Source organism: Dromaius novaehollandiae, chromosome 5, assembly GCF_036370855.1.
Source record: "Dromaius novaehollandiae isolate bDroNov1 chromosome 5, bDroNov1.hap1, whole genome shotgun sequence".
NCBI lineage: Eukaryota > Metazoa > Chordata > Aves > Casuariiformes > Dromaiidae > Dromaius > Dromaius novaehollandiae.
The window spans coordinates 65,469,986-65,486,891 of NC_088102.1; the positions used below are offsets into that span (position 1 = coordinate 65,469,986).

General features: G+C 41.2%; 1 protein-coding gene across 6 annotated transcripts in view; it reads right to left on the reverse strand.

Moving 5' to 3' along the window:
• Positions 1–7,723: 7,723 nt before the first annotated feature.
• Positions 7,724–16,906, reverse strand: part of PTPN5 (protein tyrosine phosphatase non-receptor type 5) — an 87,829-nt gene continuing 78,646 nt past the window's right edge. For all 6 annotated transcript variants that reach the window (XM_026092789.2, XM_064513119.1, XM_026092786.2 and 3 more), the window contains 2 exons: positions 13,556–13,669; positions 7,724–9,817 (listed from right to left, as the gene is read on the reverse strand). In XM_026092789.2, coding sequence (XP_025948574.1) covers positions 9,724–9,817; positions 13,556–13,669 — 208 coding nt within the window. In that variant the 3' untranslated portion in view covers positions 7,724–9,723. The remainder of the gene's footprint in view (positions 9,818–13,555; positions 13,670–16,906) is intronic.

Genomic DNA, 16,906 nt, shown 5'->3' on the forward strand with positions numbered 1-16,906 from the left:
AAAAAGCTTGTGGAATATCCCACAAGGCCATTTTTAGCACTTTGTGAATCCATATAACTAAATGAGCAAAGTGTTTTAACTGTTCATTTCAGGAGGCTCCACGGCAATGCATTTTCTATCAAAATGAGCACATTTAATTTCTCCTTGGAAACTAGCTCCTGGGTTCATGTCAAATAGTGTATTTTTCCAGCCAAACTGATGAATAAGGAGCTGGCCCTGAACACTCACTTCTAACAGCTCCATGCAAACATCTCACTAGAATTGAGACATTTCTCTGTGGTTAACAGCAAACTGTGACCATTTCACACCAGGAAAGTCAACAAAAACTGCAGTAACGACTTGGATTATTCCGGTTTATTCATTTAATTTCATTGTGCTTTTCCTTAACCAAGGGCCTCCCGAACTCCAGTAGGTGCATCACACACAGTGGGCTAGGACAATGCTACACAGGCCCGTGCACACCCTCCTCTCAGGGGACGAGGCTGCGAGCTGTGCCATTTCTCTCACTGCCGATGCTGAGACAGAACCCATAAGGTTGCTTTAAGCCAAGATAATCCAAGAGAAACAACGTATTTCTAACCAAAGCTCATGGCTGATGGTTCAGCAAAGGCAATACCTGTAGCCTTGCAATACAGGATAGGCCAAACTATGCCTACGTGCTGACCTTTGAGAGGAACAGAAGTGCTCCCTTCCTCCTCAGCAGAAGGCAAAGCCCACAGTATAGAGGTAGCTCACCCTTTGTCAGCCTAGTGCATAACATTTGAGGAGGCCATGTGATCATACTAGTGGAGAGATTTCTGCCAGTATTTACCCTGCCTGTTTCCACTAGGAGCTCTGCTGCTTACAGCCGCCAAGACCAGTCCCAGTATGGATGGACGTTTGGGGAAATGGGGCTCTTTCATTCTAGTTCTTGAGGGCTCAGTGCCAGTGTCATCTAGAAATTTTAACTCCCTTGTTTTAAAAGTGTTCCTTGCCAAGGGAAATAAAGTAAGGAATGGAAGACAGACCCGCAAGTCTGACAGGGTTGTGTGCTGCTGAAGTATCTTGGAGCAGAGGGGACACAACTCCCTAAAACACAACCTTTTCTCTCTGAGATCTGGGGACATGGAGTATACACAGGGAAGACTGTGTGAGCAAATGGTAATTTTAGTGTCAGTTACAGAAAAGAGAATTGGACAGGTCTGACTAATTCATTTGTAGAAAACTCAGTCTTCCTTACACTATACTTTTCACAGCTTTTTTACTCCAGATTTTAAGTGTCTCAAGGAATGATACTTCAGAGTGATATTTCGTTACATTTCTTTCTAAGTGTCCAAAAAGTAAAAACAGCGAGACATAAGAAAAAAAGCTATTACTATCAGACAGCCACAGAATACAAAGTATTAGGATATTCTAGACAATATTTGCTTATATATATTTTACCTTTTCTTCCAGATGCTAAGGTCTTGATCAATTCCTGCTATGAGACAAGAGCTTTCAGACCTTTACTGAGCCTTTTGTGTCCCTCAGCTGGTGTGAAGTCCTCTAGATTATGGCAGTCTCAGGAAGGTGCCTAGGCCCTGCCACACAGGACAAATATGGCTTTGAGTAGTACAAACTTTAAATATATACTGGCCTCTTGTGGGCTATGCTGTTACATCCATTAAACTGACTTCAGCAGTTTCTCCTTGGAATAACAGGATGATAAAACCTCAAGTATGAGGATAAAAGGACTAACCTTCGGTAGGTTAAAGGTATGCCTTCTTTAATTAAAAAACAAACAAAACCTCCCAAACCCCAGGTTTTCTTATGATAGATTGTTACGCTATTTCAAAACTTTGATCAAAGACAGACTATTAAACAATTCATCAGCCTTGTTTTTCATGTTAAAAATAAAATATGTGGAGTCAGGTTTCAAACAGCTGAGCATTCAACAAATCCTGTTTTGGTGCTTAAGTCAGTCCTCAGTGACCATTTCACACCTTGATGAAATTGCCAGGTTTTGGTTTTGTTTATTTTTAAGTTCTACAGGCAGCAGTTTCCACCATTTCCAAGTCCAGCCATGTCACACAGATACTCAAACATGGACAGGGCTCTTTAGAAAATCGGTTCATAATTGTAGATACTGAGAAAATTCTTTAATCAGTCTTTTACATTCTGTATTAAGTTTGTCACCCTTCTTCATACAGAGGAGTGTTTTTTTCTAACAGAGTAAGGTACTTCTTAAGAGAAAAATGGATTACAGACCCCAGCCTGTGCATTTAGCTGTCTTAAATCACTAATGCAAGCGCAGCAGCACTAAAATAGTGCAAGGGACCATCTTACATGCAGACAGATCTATACATTTCAAATGACACCAACTAAATCTCTTGCTTGTGACCAATGCTGAACTAGCAGCGATAAATTGCTTCTCTTCACTGACTGCATTTGATGTGTGTTCAGAACAGATTGCTGTTACTTACTCTGTACTTATGTTAAGTTCAAACAAGAAGGGAGTTTAGCACAGGAGGCACCGGGGTAATAATCTGCTTGTGCTTTGTGAGATACAGGAACTTAGAAAACCAGAAGACCTGAAGATGTTGCCAGATTCCAGAGGCTATCGGAAATAATTCTGGTGGTAAACTCCACAGAAAGGCAACAGGAAAATCCCCAGGGAATATACAGCCTTTACTGATGATTTTAAACGATTTCTGCTATTCGAGGAAAGAAAAAGGAAGGTAAAAAGTCTGACAGAAATGAAGAAAGAAATGTGCTGAGACTGAAATAATGTCAGCTTTTTCAATAGGTAAAAAATACCATGAGCCGCAAAAATTAACACATGCAGTAGTCTGTAGGCTAAAGAGAGATTTCAGCCCTACAGAGCCTCTGCGATCCCTTCTCTAGAACTCCATGTTCTCACTAGAACAGATGTATTTATCAAATCAGAAGAGCATGGAGATGGGATTAGTCGTGGTCTGAAATAACCAAGGTATTATTCCTTGTCTATAAATCTATCAAGGCACCAACTTTCACTTACCCCTTCAAAATTCTAATTCAGAAGCAAGAGCCCAACATAGGGACAAAATTGGTATCTGAGCTTAAAGTCACGTTTTCCTAATAAAAACAAAACACTACCAACCCAATCCCTCCCATCAATCCAAATGGACTCAAAGCCATGCAGTCCCTTTCCATGTTCATTTCACAATGCTAGTGAATCCTTCCTCATGCTTCTGTTCTTACACCAGCTACTGTGGCTCAAATGGGCACGTGCACACGCGCACACTCTGCTACAGGGGAAAATGGATGCACAAGAACAGGAAGTGGAGCTTTTGGTTTGGATCATTGAAGCTGGTCATGCTGCAATTAAAACAGGCCTCAAGAAGGGAAGGAGTGACTCTGATCTCTTTGCTGCCCCAACCTTGGTGATGGCAGAGTGTTTGCTCTCCGTATTCCTCACAACAGCCTAAAGACCAAGAGGAGGACAGTAGACGTAGTGAAACCAACTACACCTATTTTTCCTTCTCTTGAGACAAAAGGAAGCAAAGCTACCCTAAGAGAGGAGGTTTCTGCTGTTCTGTGGTGCCTTATCAGCTTTGTCTATGTGAGCAAAGGGCCAAAGAAACCCTTGGTTGGCAGCCACACCACAGCTGACCACATAAAGTGAGGAAAATTAAGGAGAAAAAAATATGTATGAATCTCCTTTAAAGTATTACATCCTGTTTAATGCATAAACCAGATGTCAAACGGAAATGTTCCAGTCCAAGCTGCATCACACATCTGCTTTTTCTTGAAACGTATTTGTAACAGTTGCAGCCTTTGTACTGAAGTGCAGTCTTCTACCATTTGAGACTTCCACCACTAAGGCAATGGTTTGGCTCCATGATTCTGAACATGCCCCTTTATTATTGGGTCCATGATATCTCATCTCCATGTGTGGCAGGATGAGTCTCGTGCTTTTTAGACCATACACTTGAGGGAACACTTCAGTCAGGAACAAGTATGTTCTCTTGACAACACAGGGCCCAGCTCAGGAAAGGATTTCAAGACATGCCTGAGCCCAGAAAAGCAGGCTGAGGTGGTAAGATGAGGAAGCAAATGGGTCCTATTGTTTGTTACGCAAGAAGAAAAGTAGCAGTCCTGAAACAGATGGTCCCTTTCTACATTTGGTCTGGCAATCCAAAAACTATGCAGTCAAACAAAAGGCCTCTTTAAATCCTCTGCCCAAGCGTGCAGTCAGACACACGCAAATATCCGCATGTCTGCTTCAAGGGAAATGGCCTTCTGAACTTGAATTTCAACATCTACTTGGATAGAAAATAGCAAGGTAATCAGCTGACTATCAGAACTTTCCAGGGAGGAAAAGGATCTTCCAATTCAGGCACATGAATTTAAGAACACTGGGTAAAACATAGTTCTTGGGAAGACCTAATGAATTAAGCCCCTGTGTCCCATATGTGTCCACAAAGACATTCTTTTCCTCACTCTACAAAAGGAGGAATCCATAGGAGTGCCACAAACACCACTACAAATCTAATCACCTATAAAATCAGGCTACATACGTAGACACTCAAACACTGATTTAGTTATCAAAGTGTAAAATCAAGGTACAGAATCCAGAGCACTTGACCCCAAACCTCTGTTCCACCCATTACAATCTTGTTCTGCCTTTCATTCTTCCCCTGATGAGCAAGACCACCATCCTAACAGCCTTCCCCTTGCTCAGAGCTCACCTACAAGCTACCGCCATCTCTGTGTCTATTTCACAAGTTTTCTTAACTCTTGGCAGACAGTTTTCTCTGTGTCCACTTCAGAGGCAAACAAGCTAAGCATGCAAAGGAGAAGAATGAGAGCAAGAGGATCTATGCACAATTTTCTCCTCTGATCCCTGGAGAGAAGTGTTGCTGTAAAGAGCCTTTGCCTTTTAAGAGGAAAGCAGACACCTCACAGCTAGTACCAGGACTGGAGGAGTTCAGGTCAGACATCATAATAAACTTTAACTCAGGTAAACATTACTCTTTCTCAAAAGAGGCATGTTTTCAATAGGACACATGGTGCTACAGGACTTCTCTGTCCCATGGATTTTGAGGTTAAAAGGTAGGTAGAAGCGGCTAAGCCCTCTGAAAGGTGTCTGGCAAGACAGGCTCTCTCCAAAGGAAAGGGATATTTCCTGGAAAACGCTGGCAATCAACATTTTAGAGTAAAACTAGTGCAATGCAATGACTTGTTTAACCCTATTTTTGGCCTAAGAAGCAACAGGCAGATAAAAGAAAAATAAGCAATAGGAAACAGAAGCTGAGTAGCACGGTCCAGCAGAGAGAGTGGAGGGCCAGGAACTGCAATACCAGAGTCCTTTGCCAGACTGCCTAAGCTTTATCATCTTAGATGCTCTGAGCCATACTGCCAGCTCCAGTGCCGACATGGCTTTTAGTTCTGAGTAAATCATTCAGCCTTTCTCTGTAATTCTGCTTTGTTACCAACTGCATCAACCTTGCCTGCTGCCCTGCTGGGGATTGCATGGAGCACAAGCTTAGGCAAGTTCTCTGTACAGAAGTTAATCTTGCTCCCTTCTGTGACTTTCATGCCATGGCACGAGAATATGGAGTCTGTTATATTCAGGTGCTAGAGCCTGACCTCTGTCACTACTCAGAGAAGAGCGGACTGTAATCTTTACCTGCCCGCGATAAAAGGAATTCACCTCTTTGTGAATACGCAGAATTCTCTTCTAGACACTAACAATCAATGCTTGCATTTTCTAGAGCATGCAGTGCTTTGAATGTGTGTCCCTTACAAACAGAGCTGCAAATGCTTTCATTCATGCATGTTTCTTCTGTGCTTTTGAAAAGAGTAATTATTTTTTTCCTGCAGGAGTCCTGACCTGCCCTACTTTACCTTATGCTGACAGTCACCCTCACAGACACCAGCAAATAAAAATCTATAGACCTAGCAGAAGAAACAAACTTATCCACAATGTAATCTTAGAGAATGTGCTTTTGTTTTTCTCCCTAGCAAATGTATAAAGCGTTCATCTCACTTTAAAAATGGAAAAAGAGACACAGTTATGATTAACAATTCTTAAATTTACTATTTCCCTCTGTTTAAAATGGTTTCCAGGGGAAAAAAACCACATCAAAAGTCAGTGCAGTCAGTATAGTGCAGATGCACTCCTAAAACCTGCCAGTTCACGAAGCAACAAACATGTGTTTCTAAGACTGCCTGTGTGCGAGTTGCATGATCCCTCCACTGCACAGACAGCAGCTAAATGATGGGAACCAAGAGCCTGTTTAGTTCTCTCTTCAGTCTTGAGCTTTTCCGTACTGCAAATTCACAGGTTAAGGCCGAGATTTTCCAAAAAAACTATTTTCAGAGGAAATGTCTAGAATTATTAGTTACTTTTGAAAGTCCTGCAACTAAGTGTGACATTCTGCTATATATGACTGCTAGGAAGCTGATGTTTTGAGAACAGTTCGACCGAATCATCTTGATCTTGATCTTTCAAATAGTTAGAGATGTGTTTTGCCTGGGGACAGCTCAGGCTCTGAAGTATGAGCTTAGTCTTTGCTTCTATATAACCCTGTGTATCTGATCTCAGAGTACCTACAAAGGGACAGAAAGTGTCATTACTCTCACGTTACCATGAGAGAAACAGAAACAGGATCACACTGCTTAAGTGTGATGGCCAATGACCAAATGAGGAATTCAGCTAGGTACTGCCCTGTTCACTAAATACAAAAAAATGCTTATGAAACAGGTAGAGAGGGCATTACAGCTGATTCTAAATAAAATCATCTCAGATTTGTTATATGCTAACCTACCTGGATAGAGAGGAATTCTGTCATCTGGGAAACGTCTGGGAAATATCTGTGTTGCAGATATTAATACTGCAGTCTCTGCTACAAAGAGGCCTGATCAGTGATGTAGAGAGGGTGGGTAATACCTGCTAGCAATTTTTTCTTTTCTTAAAAAGAGTCCCTAGTAAAGAGAGGTGCCTGGGAAGATGCACAGCATAGCTTTTTTCCTATTGTCAGCTCAGCTTCAAACCTACTGAACAACAGAAGCAGCAGCCCCACTCATCTCACAAGCTTCTGCACCAGCAGGGCTCCTTTCTGCTAATCTTAAAGCACTTCTTAAGACTACCTCCGCAGTCAGAAGAGGTCAGAACAGCCGATCTAACGTCCTTCACACCTTAAACTCTGCAAAAAGAAAAAAAAAGGAGAGAGAGAGAAATATGTTAATTATATTAATTACGGTAAGGCCAAAGAGTAAATAGGAGGATTATCTCCAACTCTATTAGACAAAATAACACTTCAAAAAGCATTTAAATATTTTGATCCAGACTAAGTGGTATTTTCTTGCTTGGTATGAGACAATGGCAGTATAGCCCTCATAACCAGACAGTGCAACTAGGCTGATACTCATTCTGGACTAGTGAGTTGATGCAAAGCAGCTATAATATACCAGAGACCACTCTCTCAGGACAGTCTATGTATGCAGAGTGGGAGTGGGCAACAAGCTAGATTTCCTTCATCAGTATAAATCATTTACTTCTCCTCAAGTCAGTGAAGGAATGCCAATTAATACCTGCTAAGGATCTGCATGTGGACCTCAAAACCAGTATTTCAGATACATTCATATCTTGTTTGCCATACAGCAATTCTCCTCTAGGAAGTCTCCTTGTACAGGAGGCAACTTACACATTCACCTTCTCTCCTAAGTGCACATGCCTATCCATCATCAACAAATATTCTTTATTAGATACACAGCAAACTCATCAGACAGAACAAGTCATTTTATTCACTGACTCAGGTTTGACACTGAAGGGCACTGAACAGCTGAAAATATTATTTATAGGGAGTTCCACTTACAGTGTTATTCAGAACATCAGTGGTGTTTTTGCTATTTCTAAAGAATAGCATTACCTCTTTGGAAGAATCTGTAGCAATGGGGACAAGACAGCTAGCAAAGTTTACATAAAACTAACAGTCATGTTATGCTCAAAAGCTTAAGTTTATTGCTCTATTTAATGACTACCGCCAGTATTTTTAAAAAGAATGCCAGTTCTTCCTGCTAGCTTCTCACTGAAGGAAATATTTTAAATACAGCAATAAAATCAAGTGGTTTAAAGATAACACATTTTGCCACACATTCATGCAAATCCTGCCGACAGGATTTTTACAGGTTCATGGATACAGAATAAACACAAAGGATATGTACTGAAATGTTGGGAAACTTTCCCCACAGTGACGAAGTAAGTTGGAGGCATAACACTTCAGGCCCTACCCTGCACCTGCTGACGTCAATGGCAAAACCTCAGTGGAAGCAGGATCAGCCCTTATTGTTCTGAATGCTGTTTTACCCTCTCCTGATTAGCAAGTGCAACAAATTCTCAGTCTCCTGCACTAATAAAAGTGGTGGGTTTGGGCTATTATTACAAAAAGAGAGAAGCAAAATTATTTTTAGTAGATCATTACGGCTCATCTTTTCCTGTCAAGGGTCCTGTGTACCTCCCTTTCTTTGCTCAATAAAGAATTAAAACATGTGCTTACCTCTAAGCATTAAATACAAATTTCAGTCTTCAACCAGACTGAGGTCTAAAAAGAAAAGCAGGAACAGCAGTCTGTATTATCTAAAAGGAAATATTGCTGCCCAGAAAATGATTAGAAGGGGCTAATGATTGTCTACATCTGGTTTGAGGGCAAATTTACTAAAAAGCAGTCAACACACTCAGGCTGAGATTTTTTTTAAAGCTGCCTACAGGATTCACATTTCTAGTCTCATTAATTTTAATGTGCACTGGGCATGCAGTCACCCTCAAAGCTTTGAAACAAGTTTAAATTCACAGAACACAAATGATCTTATCACTATATTTTCAATAAAGATGAACTCAAGTCACAAAATCCCTCGCCTGATTCCAAACCTCAAATTTCAGGAGGAATTGTATTGGAACTGTGGTCTGACTCTATAAAAAGAGAAACTGGATGCAGGCTGAGACTGCAAAATACCAACAAAGAAAAGGTAAAGTGCGAAGAGCTTATGTTCAGATTAACTTCTCCTATTCACCTCAGATTCACCCAAGATTTTATGATTCTGGGGTACACTGCTGGTAGGAATTGCAGGTGACAATTTGACCCCTGTCAATGAAATAATTCTTTCCGCTTAGTTCTGGTAACACTGATGGTGGCTTTTTTAAAAACAAACAAACAAACAAAACCCAAAACAAGCAAACATGAGGTGTGAAATACCACTTCAACGTGTATCTACTCAAATCTTTCAACGCAGAGGCTCAGAAGGTTTACGATATACACAGTATTCGGTAATTTTATATGTAAAAACAATCAGAGAGAGGCAAAAAGTTACTTTCAAGCTTAGTCAACATACGGTACATATTTCAGCATGACAATTCAAAAAGTTTCACACTGTATTTGGATATATTAGCAATTATCTTTTAAAAATAGCAAACTGAAGACAGTGGGTTTTTTTTTTTTTTTTGATTTCGTAACAAATGAAGCTACTATTCTTATTTACAGTATAAATAAGCCTTTTTTGGTGAAGATTATGTCCTGTCACATATGTTTAAGACAAGGCGTACCTCAGCTCTTAAATGTCAATGCAAACAAGAGCATAAAAGCAATATCAAAGTAAAATAATATATCTCTCTCTCTCCAGCTAAGACAACCAGGTTACCATGTGTCTCTTATCAGATCTGAAATATATATGAATGCAGTCAAAAGTTCTCTTGCTTTTAGCCTTTAGGAATATCATGAACACTTATTCTTCTGCTGCTCTAGAAAGCTGTTTTCCATACAAGCTCATGACATGATGGACAAATTGATACTGTTCACAAGTCTGGATCATTCCTCCCCTGAAAAGGAAAGAAAAAAAGGGGAGGGAAACAGCAGCCTTATTACATGCAAGTAACATACTAGCAAATGGCAGAGCTAACATGAAACAGGTGTTACACAAAAAAGGTCTAGTCCAAAGCCCAGTGAAATGAATGAACAAGTGCCCACTGATTGCAATCAGCTCAGACTGACCTTGAGCTCTACTCTGAAAGTCTCTGCTAACCAAGGAACAGAAGGTATTCAGAACAGGAATGGGTTTTACCTTCATTTTTCTAAGCAGAGGCCATAAATCACTAAGGACACCACCATAATTATTTGCATTCATACTACTGGAGTGAAAAACAGCCCCCACCACAAAACTCTGAGTGGACCAAGGGGGCCAAGGGGGAATAAAGAGGTGAAGTAGCTTCTCCAAGACTATACAGATGCACTAGGGACCAAATTCAGGACTACGAAGGGCTAGGCCAGCCCAGTGAACCAATGCAGAACACAACTTCCCCGTTCTGGAACGAGGGGTCTTTCCTCTGTGCCATCCCAGGCTGTGCTTTTGGCAAGACCACCAAGGAACCAGGAACAGCCAGCAAGATTTTGTAACAGACAGAGGAATTTTAACAAAGGACAAACCAAACTGGTAACTAAATTTACTAATCCAAGTGTGGATAGCAGTCAAGACTCCCAGCACAGAAATTTGTGCTTTGGTTCAGCTTTCCTTTCAGCTTTGGCTGTTCTCTTTAAAAATGCAAACCTGAAAGTATATGCAAGCAAGAGCAGAAATACAATTTGCTTTTCCATGTGTTGTTAACCTACATATTTCTGCAAGCAGCATGTTAGCAAACACATAGTACTGCAGTGGGAGACAGCACTTAACAAAAAGAACAAGGGTAAACTTGTCCATTTTAAGCAGATTTTACTAGCATTTTAAATTCTGCTAAGACTACCTCAGCAACAGTGGTATGATCTCTTGATAACCCATTACAAAAGTAATTAAAACCCATTGCTCAAATCCACAGAAGGTTTATGCAGAATTGTGCCAGCGGCAGTGCTGGTACAAAGATCCAGGGAACGCAGTGCCAAAAAGAGGTTGAGACCACAAGCAGTGCTCAGGAACGTGGGAACCCATGGGTGGCCAGCACTAAAAAGACTGCGTCAGTTTGAGAAAGAGCATATGTGGCTCTTTTCCTCTGAAACCCCCACCAGAGGAAATTAATGAAAAGTCGCTTCCTCTGAGCCAAACGGATGGAAGACTGGCAGCACCCTCCTAAGGGCCTGTCCTCTTCTATGTGGTCCAGCTTTGCAAATGTGGGTCACAGTTACCATACCAGTAGGGGTAGATGAAGAGCTGGACAACCTCCCTCTTCAGCCTTTTGCAGGTATTTTGTTAAGGGCTTCCCTGAAATACACTCTTAACAAAGAGCAGGGGAAGGGCAGGGACCCACGATCCAAACTCTAATCAATAGGCAAGGTGGGAAACACACTGCATTTTTAAAGAAACTGCATGGTAGCTGAGCAAATACTTAACCTCATATGCTGTACATAACACAGGCTCACAGTTAATCCGAGTCCTTCTGTGCTACACACTGTACTGAAATACACTCCTGCCAGTCCATGACACACAAGGAACATTCATTAGTCATATCTAGCACTTACTCCCCATGCAATGCCACTAACGGTGAGGTTTTACTCCGAAGTTGTAGCAACAAAAGCACTAGGGTGGCCATCAAGTTTCAGACTGCAGAAAATGATTTTCCTTTTTATCTGGTTCCCTGCAATGTGGTGGCTTCCTCCCCTTCCCACACACGTGTGCACATATACACACCATGACACGTGCTTGCTGTCCAGGCTTTGGCACAGAACGGAGAAATTAGATTTTCACCCTTGTTTGCCACAGAAACCTTTCAAATGTGAGTTGCCTTGTGGGAAAGGACAGCAAATGTCTCTCAGCAGCATGGGAAGGTATGACTCTCCTTAGTCATACCAGGCTATTTTAGGATCAAGTGTGGGCCACCAGTTGCATAGCCCAATGCACAGGCTTTTTGCAAGCAATTTGTGAGGGAATGAAGGGAAAGAAACATTTGTCTTTTCGCCCCCTCAGCAACCTGAAGGGGTGCTTAGGGCTAGTGCCAATCCCTCTACTGCTGGGCATGCAGTGTGGTACATTCATTTAAGTACCTGCTCTGGTCTATACCCCAACCCTCTTTCCCAGAGTCCCTGGTGACTAGTCTTCCCCACACATCCTATTTTGTCTAGCCAGCACCCACCAGCCAGGAGAGGGAATGAGGCAGAGAGGATTCTCTTTCTTGTAGCTGCTTAGTCTTATCCCCACATGCTGCTCCTGGAGTCACCCAGAGATTTTGTGGGAGTTTAGTGAGAATGACGCTGAATGGCAACATGACTTCCAAGAGACTGCAAGTCCCGTTTTCTCCCCCACTCCTTGAAGAAAATATGCTCTCCCATAACAAGGATGGTGGTATGACTGCTTTCCCTCCTGTGACTATTCTCTTCCCTGAGATTTAAATGGCTTTTTCCTATCCCATCCCAATCCTGAGAAGCACATGGCAGCAAGAGGAGCCCCTGCAGACTTCCTTCCCCTCTGTGGTGTCCCTTTAATGTGATCTCCTTTCTCCTCCCTCTGCAAATGACTGCCAGTTCTTCTCTCTCTGCAAGGCTAGTATTTTTAATCAGCCTTCTGTACCTAGCACATTTGTGAGCAGGTGTCTTCAACCTTCATTTGTGTGGCTATTTGCCTGTGTAACATTACTCACAGACAAGATATTTCAGATCCAGCCATCTTCAGTGGGCCATGAAAAAGCAGCACTTCCTATTCATATTCTGGTTTTCTTATTTCTCAAGAAGCCCTTCCTGGTCTGGCTTGAAATCCACTGAAATAGCCAAACCTCCAGGCCCCTGCAGGTCCCTGTCTATCAGAGCCTCAGCAGGGCAGCAAGCATTTCATTTTCTGCCTCCCACTGAGCATAATTGCTCCTCAGAAATAAAGTTCAGCGTGGGGTTGAGGTTCTTTTCTTTTTTTTTTTTTTTTTTTTTTCAGAAAAATCTTTGGTATGTTTTTCGTGACATCTCTTCCCCTGACTACATTTATCATTATCATTACAGAGAGCACTGAGACATGTTTTGATGGCACTTGAAACCAGTGGGAGAGGAAAAATAACATCTCTGGTGCAAAATTCAAGTCTGTTTACCTCATAATCAAACTCAAGGTGGTGTGTTAACAAATGCTTAACTGGAAACCATTGAGTTTCTGGAGTTCTTTGCATCTCCTTTCATATGTCTGCAAACACTCCAGCCCATACGTGCTCTCCCCCTCCCTACAAGGTTCCAGGCAGCTGTGCCCTCCCACCAGTGCTCACAGCTCCAGCTATGCAAGGCCAGGCCTCTTAACTCCTCCAGGGAGCAAAGCGCTGATCTGTGGCTCTGAATCTTACTGCAGCTCACCCTTTGAGCCTTTGCTTCTGGACAGACAAGGGGACAACTACAGGGGTGAAAGGCCATTCCTTGCTGCACTGAAGTCTCTACAGCTGTGCAGATTTTCATGTCAGCTGTGGACCTAGCCCAGTTGCTAGGGTTGTTCTTTACCATTTGTTGCTTTCATAAAATAGGCAAAGATTACAGGTCAGAACTGCTCGGAATAGGACAACTTCCTTCCAGGAACATTTCCCTCCCTCTTCCTGCTTCTCTTTAAGTAAAGAGAAAGATTAATGTTTTTCTTTTTATTTTTCTGGAAAGGAAACAGGCTGTCTTACCTGTCTAACCGTAACTGGCAGGCTGTTCGCAATATGTCAACTATGCCCTCGCTCTTCAGCTGTTTACAACAAACACTAGTGGCAATAAAGCAGCCAGTCCTTCCGATGCCTGCACTATGGAAGGGAAAAGAAGAGGCAGTGAAGGTGTTAGAATTGCTTTGGAACATGCTTATTAAATGAGCACCATTAAAACAACAGTCAAACCCCCCATTATCCCTTCCCTCCCTCCAACCTCTGTCAGGTGTCAGATGGATGCCTGCGAATATAAAGCTGTAACTAGAAAAAGATAATAATTTCACTGGGACAACACAATTAAGTGTGAGCCACTCACACCAGAAGGGTGAACATTGCATGTACGGTGCTAGAAATGGACTACCTAGCTTCTGTCTGACCTCTTCTGTAACTGATCCTTTTAAAATAAACAATTAAGCAGTGTTTCTTGGTTGGACTCAGTTTGAGGGCAACCCTTGCTTTGAGATTCTTAATCCTAATAGCTTCTTTGGAAGTTATTTTCATTCATAAATACTATAAAAGAAATCTTGCTTAAATAATCAGTGCTAACACCAATATGGTAAGTGTGATGCCACTGGCTGATCAGATCTACAACCTTGTAATTCTCTGATCTAGTGTAGGACACAACAAATTCACTATTAAAAAAATTTCTTCTGCTTTCTTGAACACCTTTTATCTAATGCATTCCTTGTTTAATGACCAGAATTGATTTTACTCTCAAAAGCACAGTGCTATCAAAACTGTGAATTCTTCTTACCACCTAATAAAGAACCAGCAGCAAAAGCAGACAGCCCTTCTCATGTGTTAAATAATTAAGTGAGCATCCTCAGGAATAATTACCTGACACAACTGCAAGAAATCCTGCTTCCATTTAAATTGCACTGAAGTCATAACACAAAAACACCAGCAACAAATGCACGAGCAACAATGGACTTTGCAGATAGCTGCTAGCAAAGTTCTAATAGGGTTTCTTTGACTGCACAGACAGGTTTTTGACCACTTGTTTGTGCTGCCTAGGGAAACTACATTAGTGACAGCTACAGCAGAATCATTTTAACCTGTAGTACAGAATGACCAGATCAAGACAATTCAATAGAAGTTGGGGGAATGGTCTTACTCCCTAAAAACTAATCTCAGTCTTCAAACAACTGTGATTGAGGCACCTAACTGACTTAAAATTTTTGTCCCTGAAACTGTCTATGCCTACTTTGCTGACTCTTCCCTTTTCCTGACTATAACTAATAGGTTTATCAAGATTTTAAACATATCAGAGTACTCTTTGCTGCATGCAGAAGCAAATCAACAGTTACAAAAAAGCCCTTCATCCTTCATGTGATACCATAATCAAATCGACGACAGTTCAAAGCTATTGCAGAGTGCTTTCCATCCACAGATCTCGGAGTATTTTACAAGTGGAGGGAATGACCCCCTTTTTCACAGAAAGCAAACAGCACCTTGTCCCAGACCAAGCTGCAGGTCTCTCACTGGCTGAGACATAAAACCATAATCCTCCCAAAACTGCACATGAGTGGCACTTTATTCACAGGACCACGATACAACTGCTAGCCTACCTTTAACATGAAGCTGCTGTTAAGTATAACTTCATGATTAGGTTGGTATTTATTTCTTCTTAAAGGTGTATTATCACTGAAGGCCAAAACCACAGTGATTACCTTCTACTGAGGATGACGCATCTCCCATGGAAGTCAAAGCAGCTACAGTACTCAGCATAACACAAGCCTTGCTAATGGTTCACTGCACATACCACTCTCAAGTAGAGGCGGTGTGTCAAACTCCTTCTTTGGATAAAATGAGTGTAACTGAAACTAATCTGAAATGGCTCTGATCCCCAGGTGTCAAATAAAATACTTTAGAATCCTATCACCATGTCTCTTGGTAGTTATTTTCAATAAAAATGCCCCACTGCACCCAAAATTATTCCTATGTCATGGGAATGACACTATACAAGACGACAAAACAAACATGCAAAGCAAGAGTGACACAGTGACCAGAATCTTTACCTGCAGCAAATACCATGAGTCTTCAATAAGCTCTTAGAGAACCACAGATTTCTAAGGACAAAGAGGACCCACTATGACTGTTACAAACTATTTCAGTTATTTTTCTCTGAACTCTTCCCGACTTGTCAATATCTGTTTTAAAGCACAGGCAGAAGTGGACATGCAACTTCAGTAAAGATTCACCAGTGCTGCATGCAGAGGTAATAGCAACTTTATATTTCTTCTTGACTTTCCTCTTCTGGATCAAAGGAGAGTATTTGACCTCTTGGCTACATCATCATACAAGGAGCCCATATTCAATCAGGTATCTAATACAACCTCTAAGTTCTTCTGCGAGACACCTACTTTCCAGGAGATGGTAACCCTAAGCATAACATCATTTATTATTCCTAGACATATGACCTTTTCATTAGCTGCACTGGAATGTGCATTCGTTGTGCATGTGTTAGATTTTAAGCAATTTTAAGTAATTCATTTCATCAAACAATCCAGATCAGCCAGAAAACTGTATGATTCCAATACTACATAGTTAACATGGCATCATATGAACATTTTACTACCACTCACTCCATGTTTGCTAACAGATAGTTAATAAAGATGTTTGAGAACACTGGGCTACCAACAGGTCACGACAGAGTCCCTCTAAAAACACTCCCATTGTATGACGCTATACCATTTATTTTGCCATTTGGATAGCTACCATCTGACTTTTCCTAAAAAACGTTATACCTCGGTCAAATTCCTTACAGATGTCCACTCCAGCAAAACAATTACTTTTATAAAAAAAGGTAAGTTTGGCCTAGGTAAGTTATTCTTTAAAACATGAAAGTTATCCTAGCAATACGACTGCATCATTTATCAGGTTTTCCACTATGTTGATTATTATTCACTGCAATCAACTTTGACACTGCTTCATTTGTTTTATGTATTGCAGGTAATTTGTTAAAATTGTCTCTGGCCTAACAAAGGCTTTATAAAATCAAAGAAGTCATCTACAAAGCTGGGAGTTCTGAGGCTTCAAGTTAAATATTCACATTTTTTGCTTGCAAGTATCTTCCTACTCAATTTCACTCACACGTGTTCATCTTTGGTGACCTGGCTCTCTTAAGAGCATTCAATACATATATGACTAGTTAGGCAAATGAAATGAGACTGTTACGACTTGCAACTAAGCCACCACCAACTTCTGTTCAGTCAAGTTTGTATCTGTATGCTGATTGCAACACTTGTTGGTAATAGAAAATTACTGTCTCTAAATTTTAGAAATTCCAAGAATATTTCACAAGCAGTTGGACAAGATCTCCAGCATGTCTCTTAT